Consider the following 12,920-nt stretch of genomic DNA (forward strand, 5'->3'; position numbering starts at 1 on the left):
TCTCTCCTTTGGCACATTCATTTCCATGAGGCAAATACTATCGGCACTGAGTATGGCAACTCATGAACAATAAACAGCAGGAAGGCACCTCCCCTGCCCCTCCCCCCCAATGGCTAGATTCACAAGAGGACTTAGGTGGCTAACTCCCTCTTAAGGTGCTTAAGACCAACACTTAGGCCCACCCCCATCACAAAAAACATTGCTCAACTGCCAGCTGAAGTTCCTAAGCTTCTGCCACTGGGCATGAGCAGAGCCACCTACGTCCTGACATTTGGCAACTAAGCACTGGCAGGATGCTCAAGGTAGGCTTTTCCCCATCTATCTCCCCTGCAGGGCCCAATGCAGTAGGCACGTCCTGAGTCCACCAGATTGAGCCTTGCATAAAGACAGTCATTGTGGGCGTGTGTGTAGCCCTAGCCTAGTAATTAGGGCACTCCTAGGGTACATCTTCACTACCCGCCGTATCGGCGGGTAGCAATCGATTTCTCGGAGATCGATATATTGCGTCGATATATCGATCCCCAAACGCGCTCATGTCGACTCCGTAACTCCACCAACGCGAACGGCGGTACCGGAGTCGACATGGGGAGCCGCGGACGTCAATCCCGCGCCGTGAGGACGGTAAGTAATTCAATATGAGATACTTCGACTTCAGCTACGTTATTCACGTAGCTGAAGTTGCGTATCTTATATCGATTTTCCCCCATAGTGTAGACCTGCCCCTATAGATCCAGATTTGAATCCCTATTCTGGCTGATTCGAAGCCCTTATGTTTTCTCTCATCTTTCTTCTGTTACTTTCCTCCTGTGCCCTCTCATATTATACACCCATCCATGCAGCCACTACTACACACCTGCTCACACATAGGAGTGGTGAAATTTCACCATACACATCACAGAGGACTAATCCCTCTAGCCAAATGCCTGTGTGAAAGGTGAAAACTTCCTACTGTCCCATGTCATTACCCAGGTGAGAAGCCAACACCTTCCAGTCCCCAACCTGCTGTGTGAAGCAAGCCTGAATAGTCGTTTTCTGTTCATCCCTCTCATTCAGAAGCTTCCTGGTTGCTGCAAGGGTTGGTTTGTGTCTCCTTATCCCTCCCTCAGCTTTCCAGCTGTTGCATGGGGGTTTCTTACTTTATCCTTCCCTGGTCTGTTTATCTTCTGTTTTCTTCTCCAGCACACAGCTCCATTCCCTCATTCTGCCAAGCAGCAGCAAAGTGGAATTGATTAGACTTTTGTCAGTTTCATGGTTGTATCACAAGATACTGAATAGCAGTAGTGAAAACAGAGGAGAACCAGGTTAGTTTTCACTCAGCTGCTGCATGGAATGGCTCTGAACAGCAGCAAAGGCACTGGCACTATCTGCAAATTCACACAGACAGCACTGCATCTGTTACACTCTGGTTAGGACTGAGGAATTTTGTTTGTAGCCATAAGGGCTGGCAGCTGTAGTTTATTTTTTTTTAAAAACTCAGTTCTGCAGTAGTTGATGGCAGTTGCCAGGAAAATATGCCTACTAGCAACAGTGCAGTTGTCAAGTCCTGCTCTGAATAGAAATTAATTCCTGGCTGAATGTTCCCAAGGCTGGCTACACAGTCAATGTGTGGTTATGGTAGTTTGGCTGTAGTGAGATCAATTGAGTGTACACAGTCAACAGGTTAATTAAAAAAAAGCTGGAATGGCAAGGATTCAATTTCTTTCATTGCTGTAGCTGCATAATGTTAGCCATATCAAAGGAGAGAGAACTGCAGACTACTTCCTGACATCCAGAGATGCTGAGAAAGGATGCACATTAAACCAGGTATAGTTCGGGTGACCAGATAGCAACTGTGAAAAAACGGGATGGGAGGTGGGGGGTAATAGGCACCTATATAAGAAAAAGTCCCAAAAAGGGGGACTGTCCCTTTAAAAACGGGACATCTGGTCACCCTAGGGATAGTACATGATCAGGTCACACAGGAAGAGAGCGATCATAACAATTTACAGTTATCACCTGCTGTCAGGAGACCAAATCTTCTAAGGTTCAATGCAAACAAACTCCAGGCTGAGACTGAGCTGCTGTGGAAGTAATTCGTAGTCTTTAATATACAGCAAAATCTTTTTGCAGCAAATCCCTTAAACATTGCTTTCTTCCAACTGAGTTCTTGCAAAGCGTATCCACGCTTGGTCTTTGTAATGGGGTTGGCACCTGCGTCTCATGAGTGCCCCCTTTCTTTGGCCAATGTACCTGCAATCACAGTTCTTTTCAGGGGCGGCACCCACATCGTGTGGGCAGCCCCCTTTGGTTGGTTGGGTGTGATCCTGCGTTTGATTTTAGTTTTTTCAAACAGGGTGGCACCCGCCTCTCGTGAGCACCCCCCAGCCAGTGGTTCTCTCGGCAAGTCTTCGGCAACTCAGCCCTCCAGCCAAGCTGCATACGCTGTCCCCACTTCCAGCGTATGGAGTCCTGGGTTCTTATCCTGGCCCTGGTATGGGGCCATAGCTCTTAAGCTTCTTTCCAGAGGCACTGCCTTCTTCAACCACCCAGCCGGAGCCCATCTTGGTACCCTCAGCTGGTGTCCTTTTCAGCAGCCCTCCCTGGGCTCAGTCTGCAACCAGATTAGCAGGACTCATCCATGGTACCCTTATCTGGTCTGGCCAGGTTCTGTGCTCAGTCCTCCAGGCTCAGCCTGCCCACCCTGACCTTCTTGTGGTCCTGCTGCTATTCTATCCAGACAGCCAGGCACCCAGTCTTTGGCAGCCTTCCCTGGGTGGTTCTGTCTGGTGAGCTCTCTGCAGTGAGCTGTCCGTGGTCCTGGTCCTGTTTGTATAGTCAGCCAAGCACCCAGTCCTCCCTCATCAAGCTCCACAGGGCAACTGAAGACTCTGCTCTGCTGCTTGCCTTTTATCTGGCCCCTTATTGGTCACTCCAGCAGCCTCTCTGGTTGGCTACTCCTCTGCAGTCACTCTAGGCTGCTTGGAGGACTTCTCACTGCTCTATTTTGGGGCAGGGAGACACAGGGCCACAAGGCCTCCAGCAGGGGCCCTCTGGACTAGTCCACCCTGCCACAGTCTTCATATTATGACTTGAATGACAGTAGTAGCTCAAGATTGACCCAAGGTGTGTCCAGATGCTGATAGACAACTGGAAGAGAAACTTGGTGAGAAGCCAGCAGGGCATGGCAGACCTGGAGTAAACACTCTTCCCAGGGGTCAAGTCATGCCAGAATGCTTTGGGACACCATTCTCGCACTTTTTGAGGAAGTACCAGAAGTGTGTTATGGCACTTTTTTTTTAAATAAGGACTCACCCACATACTTTACCAGTGCAGAGTATTTCCCCTAGTGTAGATAATGTTGGGTCATGGTAACAGACACCAGCAGAATAGAGTGCTATATAAGCCAAAATTGCCCATTTCCCCTCCAGGCTAGTTCCCCTGTGGAGCTCTAAAGGGTATGACACCTGCAACGTAAATCAGTTTTCTATGGTGGGTCCGGACACTACAGTCCTGAAATAAGGGTTATTTTAAAGGAAGTATTACTGTGATTTTCCCCCTCTTCTAGGGCAGTTGGGACATTCACCGCAGAATTCTAGCAGGGTCAGATTTTCTCTCAGAAAAGGGCACTTCAGCTCCCTGTTACTGAACAAGAGAGACCTCTAAAAACGAAAAAGTAAGGCTCTTGCACATACAAGCAGCTGATGAAACTGGAGTTATTGAACAGTCTAAAATATAAGTTACATTCAGTTTTTAGAAAACTCGGAGAGACCTTAGGACCTTTACAAGTTCTTTCCTTTCAGAACAGGTGGAGTCCCTCTCACTGCAGGGAACATATGAAGGGAAAATCCACTCCCTTGGAGATGCCTTCAAAAATTTTAAAAGCTTGCAATCATTAGATCTGTCCAGAAATATGATTGTCAGTCTAGAGGTAAGTTCCCCATTCTCTGTTGAACTCTGCAACCTCAAGATATTTTGTAAGAGGGTTGGTGTTATAAAGGATTAACAATTAATTTTTTAAAAAATCTAGTCAATCTGATAACTTGATTAAAACAACCGGTTTCCTTTCACCTCAGGCAGGGAAAACTCTTCATGATTACCCTTTTGGTAACCTGTCAGTCCCATTCCTCCAGGCAAAGAGTTCTGTTTCCTTCTTTGAGGTCGGGAAATGAATTTGGGCCCTGTAAAAACAATTCCAGTTCTCCCTCATGACAAAGCAAGGCAAAAAAAACAATGAACCAAAAAACCCCAAAGGGATTTGCTCCTGACTACATAGTATCAACCAAAAAACCCCCAAAGAAGTTGTACCTCCCTTTTCAGCAGGGTAGACAAGCACTCATAAAGATGTCCAGCTCCTCAGGTTCAGAGTAACCATTCTACAGTTTTTCTTAGCTCCTTTTCCTCTGGGTTGACTTTCTCTGCAGTCAAACTTCTCGTAGCAAGTATGGCTGGCTTGCCACCTCCCAAGCACCCCATTGTGTTGCTACAGCTCCCTGCCTCCATTTCCACTTACTACAGCTGGGTCACTCTCAGAGTTCAATCACCTTTCCAGGTAACAAAAGTCCCCCCCAAAAAAGTTCAGCGGAAATGAATATTTCTCCAAAATATTCAGACAAATGGGTGTGTGGTAAACCACATGTGCTATGAAAGGCAATTGGGAGAAAGTGAACCCATTCAGAACTGATTGGCTAAATTATATTTGCTTATCAGAGGTTATCCTGTATTGCTTTCCATCTCTATTTGGATCACAGGATAATAGTCCTTTTAGAGTGCCTTTTATCTGAATATCTCCCAGTGCTTTACCAAGCTATACATAATTATCACCAGTTTACAAATAGGGAAATCGATGTGCAAAGAATGTAAAAGACTTGACCAGTGTGCCACAGTAAGTCTGAGGAAGTCTCCCTGTTTAGTGCGCTAAAGACTATACCATGCTGCTACTCTTTTAAATATATAACTTTGTTTTTCTCCTTACAGGGTATTGAATATTTATATTTGTTACAAAATCTGAATTTATATTACAATCATATCTCATCCTTGCTGGAAGTGTCACGCCTCCAAACATTACCAGTCCTCTCAGAGCTGGATCTGCGCCTCAACCCCGTTACCAGAAAAGAATCAGATTATAGACTGTTCACTGTCTACACGCTACAAGCCCTGGAAAAACTGGGTGAGAGATATTACTGTTGAATGCTGAAGAAAAGGTATTCAATAGCAGAAATCTGTTATTACTGGATCAGTGTCATAAACTGTTGTGGCAGTTCATACGCACCACAGGCAGGAGCCTTTCTCCCATGTCGTTTGTCAGCTCCTCAGGCTCCTCCCTTCTTGCTGAGTTTATAATCATGCAAATTGTGGTTCTTCCAAGTTCTGCAGGTAAAGCTGGCAAAACCGGTAATCTCTACCGTTCCCATAGTTGTTGTTCAGAGAACTTACAAGCTCTTCAAATTTAACAGCTCAGTATTTTTCCTTCCTTTTCTTAGAAAATCAAAACAAACAATTGTATAAATGTAACTTTACAAATGTACAAGTACAGATTTAAATCCTCAGCATAGCAAATGAAAAACATAAGGCGCTCCTAGTAATGCTGACTCAGCCACAAAGTTGTTTATTCCTGTGTTGCTTCTTAAAGGCGCAGCCCTAGTCTACAATCTTTTCTGCTGTGTGTAAGGACTGTTTCTACAGACTGTTTCTACAGAGCTGCTCTCCAGTTTAATTTTTTATAATTCTGTGTTTTTCTGACTGTTTGAAGGTACTTGATTAGACCCCAGCATCAATTTATGCTTGACCTAGAATTAAGTCTTCGTCCTGAATTTATCACGTTGCAGTCTGTTGCTATGGAAATAACTGAAGCTAAAAGCAGGTTTATGACTTCAGTACAGAATCCATGTGAAAGAGCTGAAGTCAAAGCAGTATGTCTGACTTTGCAGGCTGTTGCCATGGCAGTAGACTGTAAAGTGAAGTATGCCCTATGCTGGCAAGCCTTTCTCCGTTTGGATACTCAATTCAGTGCACAGCGACTATGAGTCAGGGAGAAGTGTGGCTAATAATTCTGCCCCTAACTTGGCATGTATGAGGCACTCCAACCCCAAAATGGACTAAGGTAAGTACGTATACTTGGGCTAAAACTTTAAAGAGCCTTGAGTAACTTGGACCATGTCTACATGACAAAACTTTGTCAACCTAACTTAAGTCAGCATACAGACACCACAGTTATTAAATCACTGGCGTGCACACACACTTGGCTCCTTGTAATAGTGTTGCGTCTTCACCAGGAGCGCTTGTTATCAGTTGTATTGTCAGCGTGGGGCATTGTGGGATGGCTGCTGTAACAGTTGTAAGTAATGCAGCCTCTACACTGCCACTGCGGCCACCTAATTACATCAACTGTGACTCTACGCCGCTTGGGATGGTGGTGTTACTACATCAGCATAGAGAGGCACTTATGTCGGCGAGAGCCAAATTTAAGTGAAGACCCTTCCACAGCTACGGCGACACAAGGCAGCTTACGTCAACCTAACCCTGTAGCATAGACCAGGCCTCAGTCCCTTTTCAAAAGTGATTCCAGCACAAGAACGCCTAGACCTTATTCAAAGTTAGTGGAAGTTAAGCTCCTAATTCAGAGGCACACTTGAAAAGTTAACTATTGGTATTTAGATCCTAGCTTAAAATCTCTGTTGGAGCCATAGTAATGAACAGCACCACTCTGCTCCCTTGAATTCCTCCCCACCTTGACTTAGATCTTTTTAGGCCTGGCTTTGGAATCATCAGGAGTTTTGCTGTGGACATCGATTTCAATGTTGTAACGAGGCCAGGCTTCTCCCCAGCCTGCCAAGGATCCATTGCCACACACACCCAGAGTCTCTTTTAGATGGTTTTATTGTCCCAAACTTAAGCAAACACAGTTCTGCAGTTCACGCTGGGCTATAAGTCCCAGGGGATGTTTTCTCTTTACCTTTCAGGCACTCATTCTGCCTCCTCTCCCGGGGGACTCTGGAAACCTGGCTTCCTAGTTCTGACTCATCAGGTCTTTCTTACTTCCCCAGGTCAAGGGCCCTCCTTTAAAGCCCAATCCGGGGCCAGGTCTGCACTAAGAAATTAGGTTGCTATAAGGTATTCCAACCTAACCCCTGGTGTAGACAGTGCTATGTTGATGGGAGAGCTTCTCCCATTGACAAAGCTGCCACCTCTGGGGGAGATAGAGTATCTATGCTGATGGAAGAAGCCCTCCTGTCGGCATAGGTAGCATCTTCACTGAAGCGCTAGAGCAGCACAGCTGCCCTTGTGCAGTGTTTTAAGGGTAGACCAGCCCTGGGTCAGCTGGTACAGCACAGGTACACTGGCCCTGCTCCCTCTTAAAGGGTCAGTCACCCTGTAACAAATGTCTACACTGATTTTATTATATTCATCTGGGGTCTCACAGTCTCTGTAACAACCATCAAATTGGCTCAGGTAGTTCTATAGCATATTAGGGGATCTGGGACACATTGTGTTAGGTCCTACAAACAGACTGTTCCTGCCCTGGAGGGCTTAGGATTTAAAAGACCTAAACAAATGAAGGGGTGGGGATGGGGCTATAACATATAAACCAATGAATGCTCTATTTTGTGTTAGTTACATGTTGTTGTTGTTGAGCTATTTATTTTAAGTGGGGTGAGGTGAGGGACAAAGAGGAGTTAAGAAGAGTAAGGGAATAAGAACAGGGAGAAAGAGGGACATCTCAGCTCATCACATGCCTAGCCAAGTGACGAAAATGTGCTCTGCTTCTGGCTGTCCTTGAAAAATACCTGAAGATTTCAACTGGTGCAGAATACTGTGTAACATACTTCTTAAGGAGGGTGAGCTGCTGAGCGTGTAACACCAGTGCTCTGTACTGGGCTATCGGATTATTCTTTGAGTGCAATTCAGGGTGTTAGTTATGGTCTTTAAAGCCTGGAATATGGGACTCTCCTATCTGGGAGATCTCCCTCTAATATATCCTATTGCAGGACTTACAATCTTCTTGGTTCCTTGGGTTAGACTGTTTGTGGTGTGCAGGGGGGTATTCTCCATGGAGAGCCACACCTCTGGGTCTTTTCCCTCCAGTGGTCAGCCGGAGCCAGAGTCTGGAAAGCTTCATGACATAGACTAAAAGACTTATTGAATTGGGAAGCCATTTGAAAATCTTTGGCTTAACGTAACAGGGATTGGAGTTTTGCTAAGGAACAGGGGTTCCATTGATGGGCCTTTTGGTAGCTTGAGAGACTTGCATTTTGTCTTCTTCAGACCTGCTGATTGTTTATCGTGGAGTGGTGCCCGCTCATGTGTGCTGATATAAATTTATGAATGAATGAAGGGACAATGAGGTGATAATTTCAGCATTATGGGCAAAATGTTCCTGGGTACTTATGAGCTATAGAAGCACCCCAAAGTGCTAGTAATGTGCACAGCATACGCTGTATTACTTACCCACACCCCCAGTCTAGAACACCGCTGAGAGTCCCAACAGCGAATGTATCTTTTAGTCAGAGAGCTCCATGTTTCAGCCTAGAACTCTGACATGGGGTTTACCTGCCGGGGAAAGGTGAGATCTCTGTTTACTAGTCACAGGATGTGATCTGGAGACAGCACACCCAGTGACAGGAAGGGGAGCAGACTGTAACTTCTTTCCGTCTTGAGTTGATAGAACTTGCACTCCAAAAGGCTGGAGGCTGCTAGGCCCCAGTGCTTGTGCTCTAACTCTTCCAGTAGCCTCCACTTCCAGTGTTCTGCCCTTAACCCCACAAACATCTCTGTAGCCACAGATTTTTGTCCGGTGCCAAAACCACCACCATCAGTTTACTGCAGTGCAAAGAACCTTGGGATATGGCCACCGACGTCTAAGGGCTTGACTACACGGTGGGGTGATGCGCTCTATGGGGTTGTGATTTCTAAAGCGCACTAATGTATTGTGCATCAATTGATCTGTGTAGACAATGCAGGTGCACACTAAAAGTTCCATAATGCATCTTAATGTAATACTATTTCAGGCAGCACTACGTTAAAGCCCACCAGCAGGGGCTGTGCAGCCCAATTAATGTGCTACATGTTAGTGTGCTTTAAAAATCACACCTCCGTAGAGCACATTACCGCCCCACATGGACAAATCCTTAGCTCCAGACATGAGTGAGGGAAGCTCCAGCTCTGTGGACACAGCAACTTGTGTGTTACTTTGCAGTGTGTCTCCTTTTTAGGCTAGCTTGGCAGAGCTATCTTAAGTGTATATAGCACACGTTAGCGTAATGTCTGAAAATTACAGCCTGAAAAGTGAAAGTTTAAGAAAGTCATAAGTAATTGAAAGGGGGAGGGAGGGTAGAGTGGAGTTGTTTATGTACTCGTAATTTAAACAGTTGCTACCACTCCCACAAACAAAAAAATTCAGTGCATTCATCTTACGTTTCTTGGTGACACTAAATACACAAATTTGGGCAATGAGTAATAAAGCAATTTATCAGAATCTTAGAAATTAATTCCCTTCTGATTTTGAATTAACTTGCTAATAAATTGATACACTGAGTATTCATATGGAAATACTTTTGTAATAATATTAGCAGCTGCACTGTGAGACTATCCCATACATTCCAAAGGGGGTTATATATATCTTTAGTCTTGGGTTAGGTTAATCTGTTATCAGTTTTCTAATAATTAATGGAATTTCACCTGGTGTGAGAAAGGCTTTAATTGTTAATATTTTACTTTCCCGAGTTGTGGTTATGCAGTATACATGCTGTTGCTGTGGCAATGTCGAGAGTCTGTTTTTGCTTGCACTTGTGATAACAGTCGTCAGGGCTATACTGTAACACTAGTGTGCTTATAGGCAAAAAGAAATCTACAAATGTTCAAATAATCTTTCCTCTTTTTAGATGACAGAATAGTTAGGGAGAGTGAAAGAAAAGCTGCCATACTGCATTTTGGCCTCAAGAGAAAAGAGGAGAGTTTATTTTCTGAAAAAGAAAGCGTAAGGTAAGCATGTTTGTTTTGTATTTAATTGATAGTACCCTATGTAGCGACTTGATGTTCCTTTGCCATGTAGACAAAGTCCCTGGAAATAAATATAACAAACCCTCCGCTTTTATCCCTGTGTAGACATACCCAGAGTCTCTGGGCCAAAATCAGCTTTGGGTAAACAGATGGCACTCCACTGACTTCAGTTTGGTCCTGATGGTAGATAGTTACTATCTCTTGGAATTACCTGCTGTAGAAATCATGGGCTGTAAACAATGATTAGTACTTTACTGTTCTGCCTAAAATCTGTTCAACTGATTATCTAAAAAGTGACTAAGCACTACAACAGAAGGGAATGTTATGGAACACACTTTAGCTGTATCATTGGGAAATCTGTCTTTCTTTGCTTTGTGTCAATTTGCTAATTCATAGGGTTTTGTATTATTCAACTCAGCTGTCTCTAAATTGTCTTAGTTCTTTGTTTTATAAATACAGCACCGTAAGTTGTACCTGTACTACAAAATATATTGCTTTGGGTTGTGCTACGAAAGGTAACAGGCAACATGATTAACTGGCACACCCAAGTATATAATTTCTCTGAATATAAAGGGCAAGCTATTGCCCAGATTCCTTTTAGGTGCCTAACTCAAGTGGCAAGATTTTCTCCCTTTGAAAATCTGGCTGCTTCAGCTGGGTGCCTAAATAGGACCTGAGCTCTTTTAAAAATGGGGCCAGCAGTGTTTTGCAATGTCTTATTAACACCAGACATGCAAGTGCTTGTCATGTCTCAATAAATGCAATTCCATGCTGAAATAGGCTTCAAACGGGGGATCCATTTCTGTTTGTCTCTACGGGTAATTGTCTTTCTATATGAAATTTCACACCATGATAATTCATATCCTTTTAATTTTTTGTGTAGGTTTTTTAGCTTCTTATCATAAATTTCTAATGCGAGTGTTTTTGGAATTAATCTCTGACTAAAATTTGGCAGGGGTTTTAACTGTTTATTGTTGATGGGCCCATTTCCAAAAGACCTCAGCACCTAATTGCTCCTACTGTTCTCATTGGGAGCTGCTGGCTACTGAGCACTTCTGAAAATCGGGTCCCAGTTGTGAGTGCAGAATACTTCTGAAAATCGGGTCCAGTGTGCATCTTTAAACCAATGTTGACTATCTACACCAAAATTATGAGGAAAAAATTGAGCATATGTGAGACAACAGGTAGTTTTGGGGAAAAATTGTTGGGTTAAGGGAATTTTTGCCATTTTTCATAAAAGAAAATGTATTTGTCAGCAGAGACTCAGTCAATGAATCTTCTCTTTCGGAGACACTCACAAAGAATTGTCCATTTACAAAATGGCTCCCCTCTCCCATTGTTCTCTGTAGGCTTGTTGCCTCAGGCTGCCCTTAAATAATTAGTTGCCATTTCCCCAGGTCTTATAAGAAAGAAGTTTAGATTGCCCTTGGCAATAATGGCCACTGCTTCTCATTGTTCTCAGCTGTAGTATAACTGTTGAATATTCATCTTATTAAAGCCAAAGACTCAAACACAGAGACCAGTTTGTTCAGTGATTGTAATTTTATACAACATGGCCACTGAGTTTTCACAAGTATAAAGCAACTCTGTCTGCAGCACAACTTCTGTAATGGACCCAAATACAACAGTGTTAGGGACTTCCTTTTTCCACTCAACATACAGCATTATTCATAGTACTTCTCTCTCCTTGCTTCACCAAAGTAACAATCAACAATATTTTAAATGCTGCAGAGGGCTCTGTTCCAGATTGGCATATACAAGTCTTGAAAATCTATTTACATACCAATAACTTTGCAAATATTTTAACAAAATATTGATCGCATTTACATAGCTGAAACAATACGGAGAGAGGATAGAGTGCCTGAACCCTGAGATATATTCAACATATTTTTCTGCCCTGTCTCTGACTAAACCCATTGTGTTCCCCATCCCAGGAGGTTCTGAGTGCCTCCTGAACAGTGATGATTGTTTCCCAACTCCCACTGTCTTCAGGGAAAAATTAGGGATCTCAGCCACTTCCAGGACTGGCTGTTTTACCATTGTCTTCAATGGAAGCAATATTAGACCATCCGATCTGAATCCATTTTAAGTTAATGTAAGGGCTTGTATACATGACCATGTAGTTTGCAGCAAGCTGGGGGTATGAATCTACCCACGCTAACATGTCGCACACTAACTTTCCATACGGAGCCTGCTGATGCACACTGAGGGCTTGTCTATATGGTGCATTAAAGTGCACTAGCTGGGGTGTGAATTCTAGTGTGCACCAGAGTGTCGCACATGAACTGGCCATGTGGGCCCTGATGGCACTCAGTAAAAGTTCCTTAAAAACAACAAGGAGTCTGGTGGTGCCTTAAAGACTAACAGATTTATTTGGGCATAAGCTTTCGTGGGTAAAAAACCCACTTCTTTAGATGCATCTGTGAGGTTCTTTACCCATGAAAGCTTATGCCCAAATAAATCTGTTAGTCTTTAAGGTGCCACCGGACTCCTTGTTGTTTTTGTGGATACAGACTAACATGGCTACCCCCTGATACTTAAAAGTTCCTTAGTGCATGATGATATAGTCCCATTTTGAATAGTGCTATGTCCATGTGCACTTAGGGAACTTTTAGTGCATGCCAGGAGGGTCCACACAGCCAGTTAGTATGTCACATGCTTGTGTGTGCTAGAATTTATACCCCAGCCGGTGTACACTAATGCACTATGTAGACAAGCATTAGCAGTTCCTTAGTGCACTTTGATCTAGTCCAGTTGCAAAGCAGATGATGAAAGCACACTAAGGAGCTGTTTGTGGACCCTGCTGATGCACACTAACAGTTCCTTAGTGTGCTTTGATCTACCCCACTTTGAAACGGGACTGGATCAAAGCACTCTAAGAAATAGTATTGGGAGGGGGGTAGATTTACACCCCAGATTGCCAGGAGCTAAATGTTTGAGTAGAT

At 43.9% G+C, this 12,920-nt stretch overlaps 1 protein-coding gene across 11 annotated transcripts in view; it reads left to right on the forward strand.

Moving 5' to 3' along the window:
• The window catches only part of LRRC36 (leucine rich repeat containing 36), a 40,129-nt gene that overhangs the window by 1,437 nt on the left and 25,772 nt on the right, over positions 1 to 12,920 (forward strand). For 6 of the 11 annotated variants that reach the window (XM_039503916.1, XM_039503917.1, XM_039503918.1 and 3 more), the window contains exons 2-4: positions 3,780 to 3,907; positions 4,954 to 5,146; positions 9,858 to 9,957. In XM_039503916.1, the coding sequence (XP_039359850.1) occupies positions 3,780 to 3,907; positions 4,954 to 5,146; positions 9,858 to 9,957 (421 nt within the window). Of the gene's footprint in view, positions 1 to 970; positions 1,076 to 1,772; positions 1,804 to 3,544; positions 3,653 to 3,779; positions 3,908 to 4,953; positions 5,147 to 9,857; positions 9,958 to 12,920 lie in introns of those variants that run through there. The other 5 variants (XM_039503923.1, XM_039503925.1, XM_039503922.1 and 2 more) reach the window with 4 other exon arrangements.

Source organism: Mauremys reevesii, linkage group 16 (assembly GCF_016161935.1).
Source record: "Mauremys reevesii isolate NIE-2019 linkage group 16, ASM1616193v1, whole genome shotgun sequence".
NCBI classification, from domain to species: domain Eukaryota; kingdom Metazoa; phylum Chordata; order Testudines; family Geoemydidae; genus Mauremys; species Mauremys reevesii.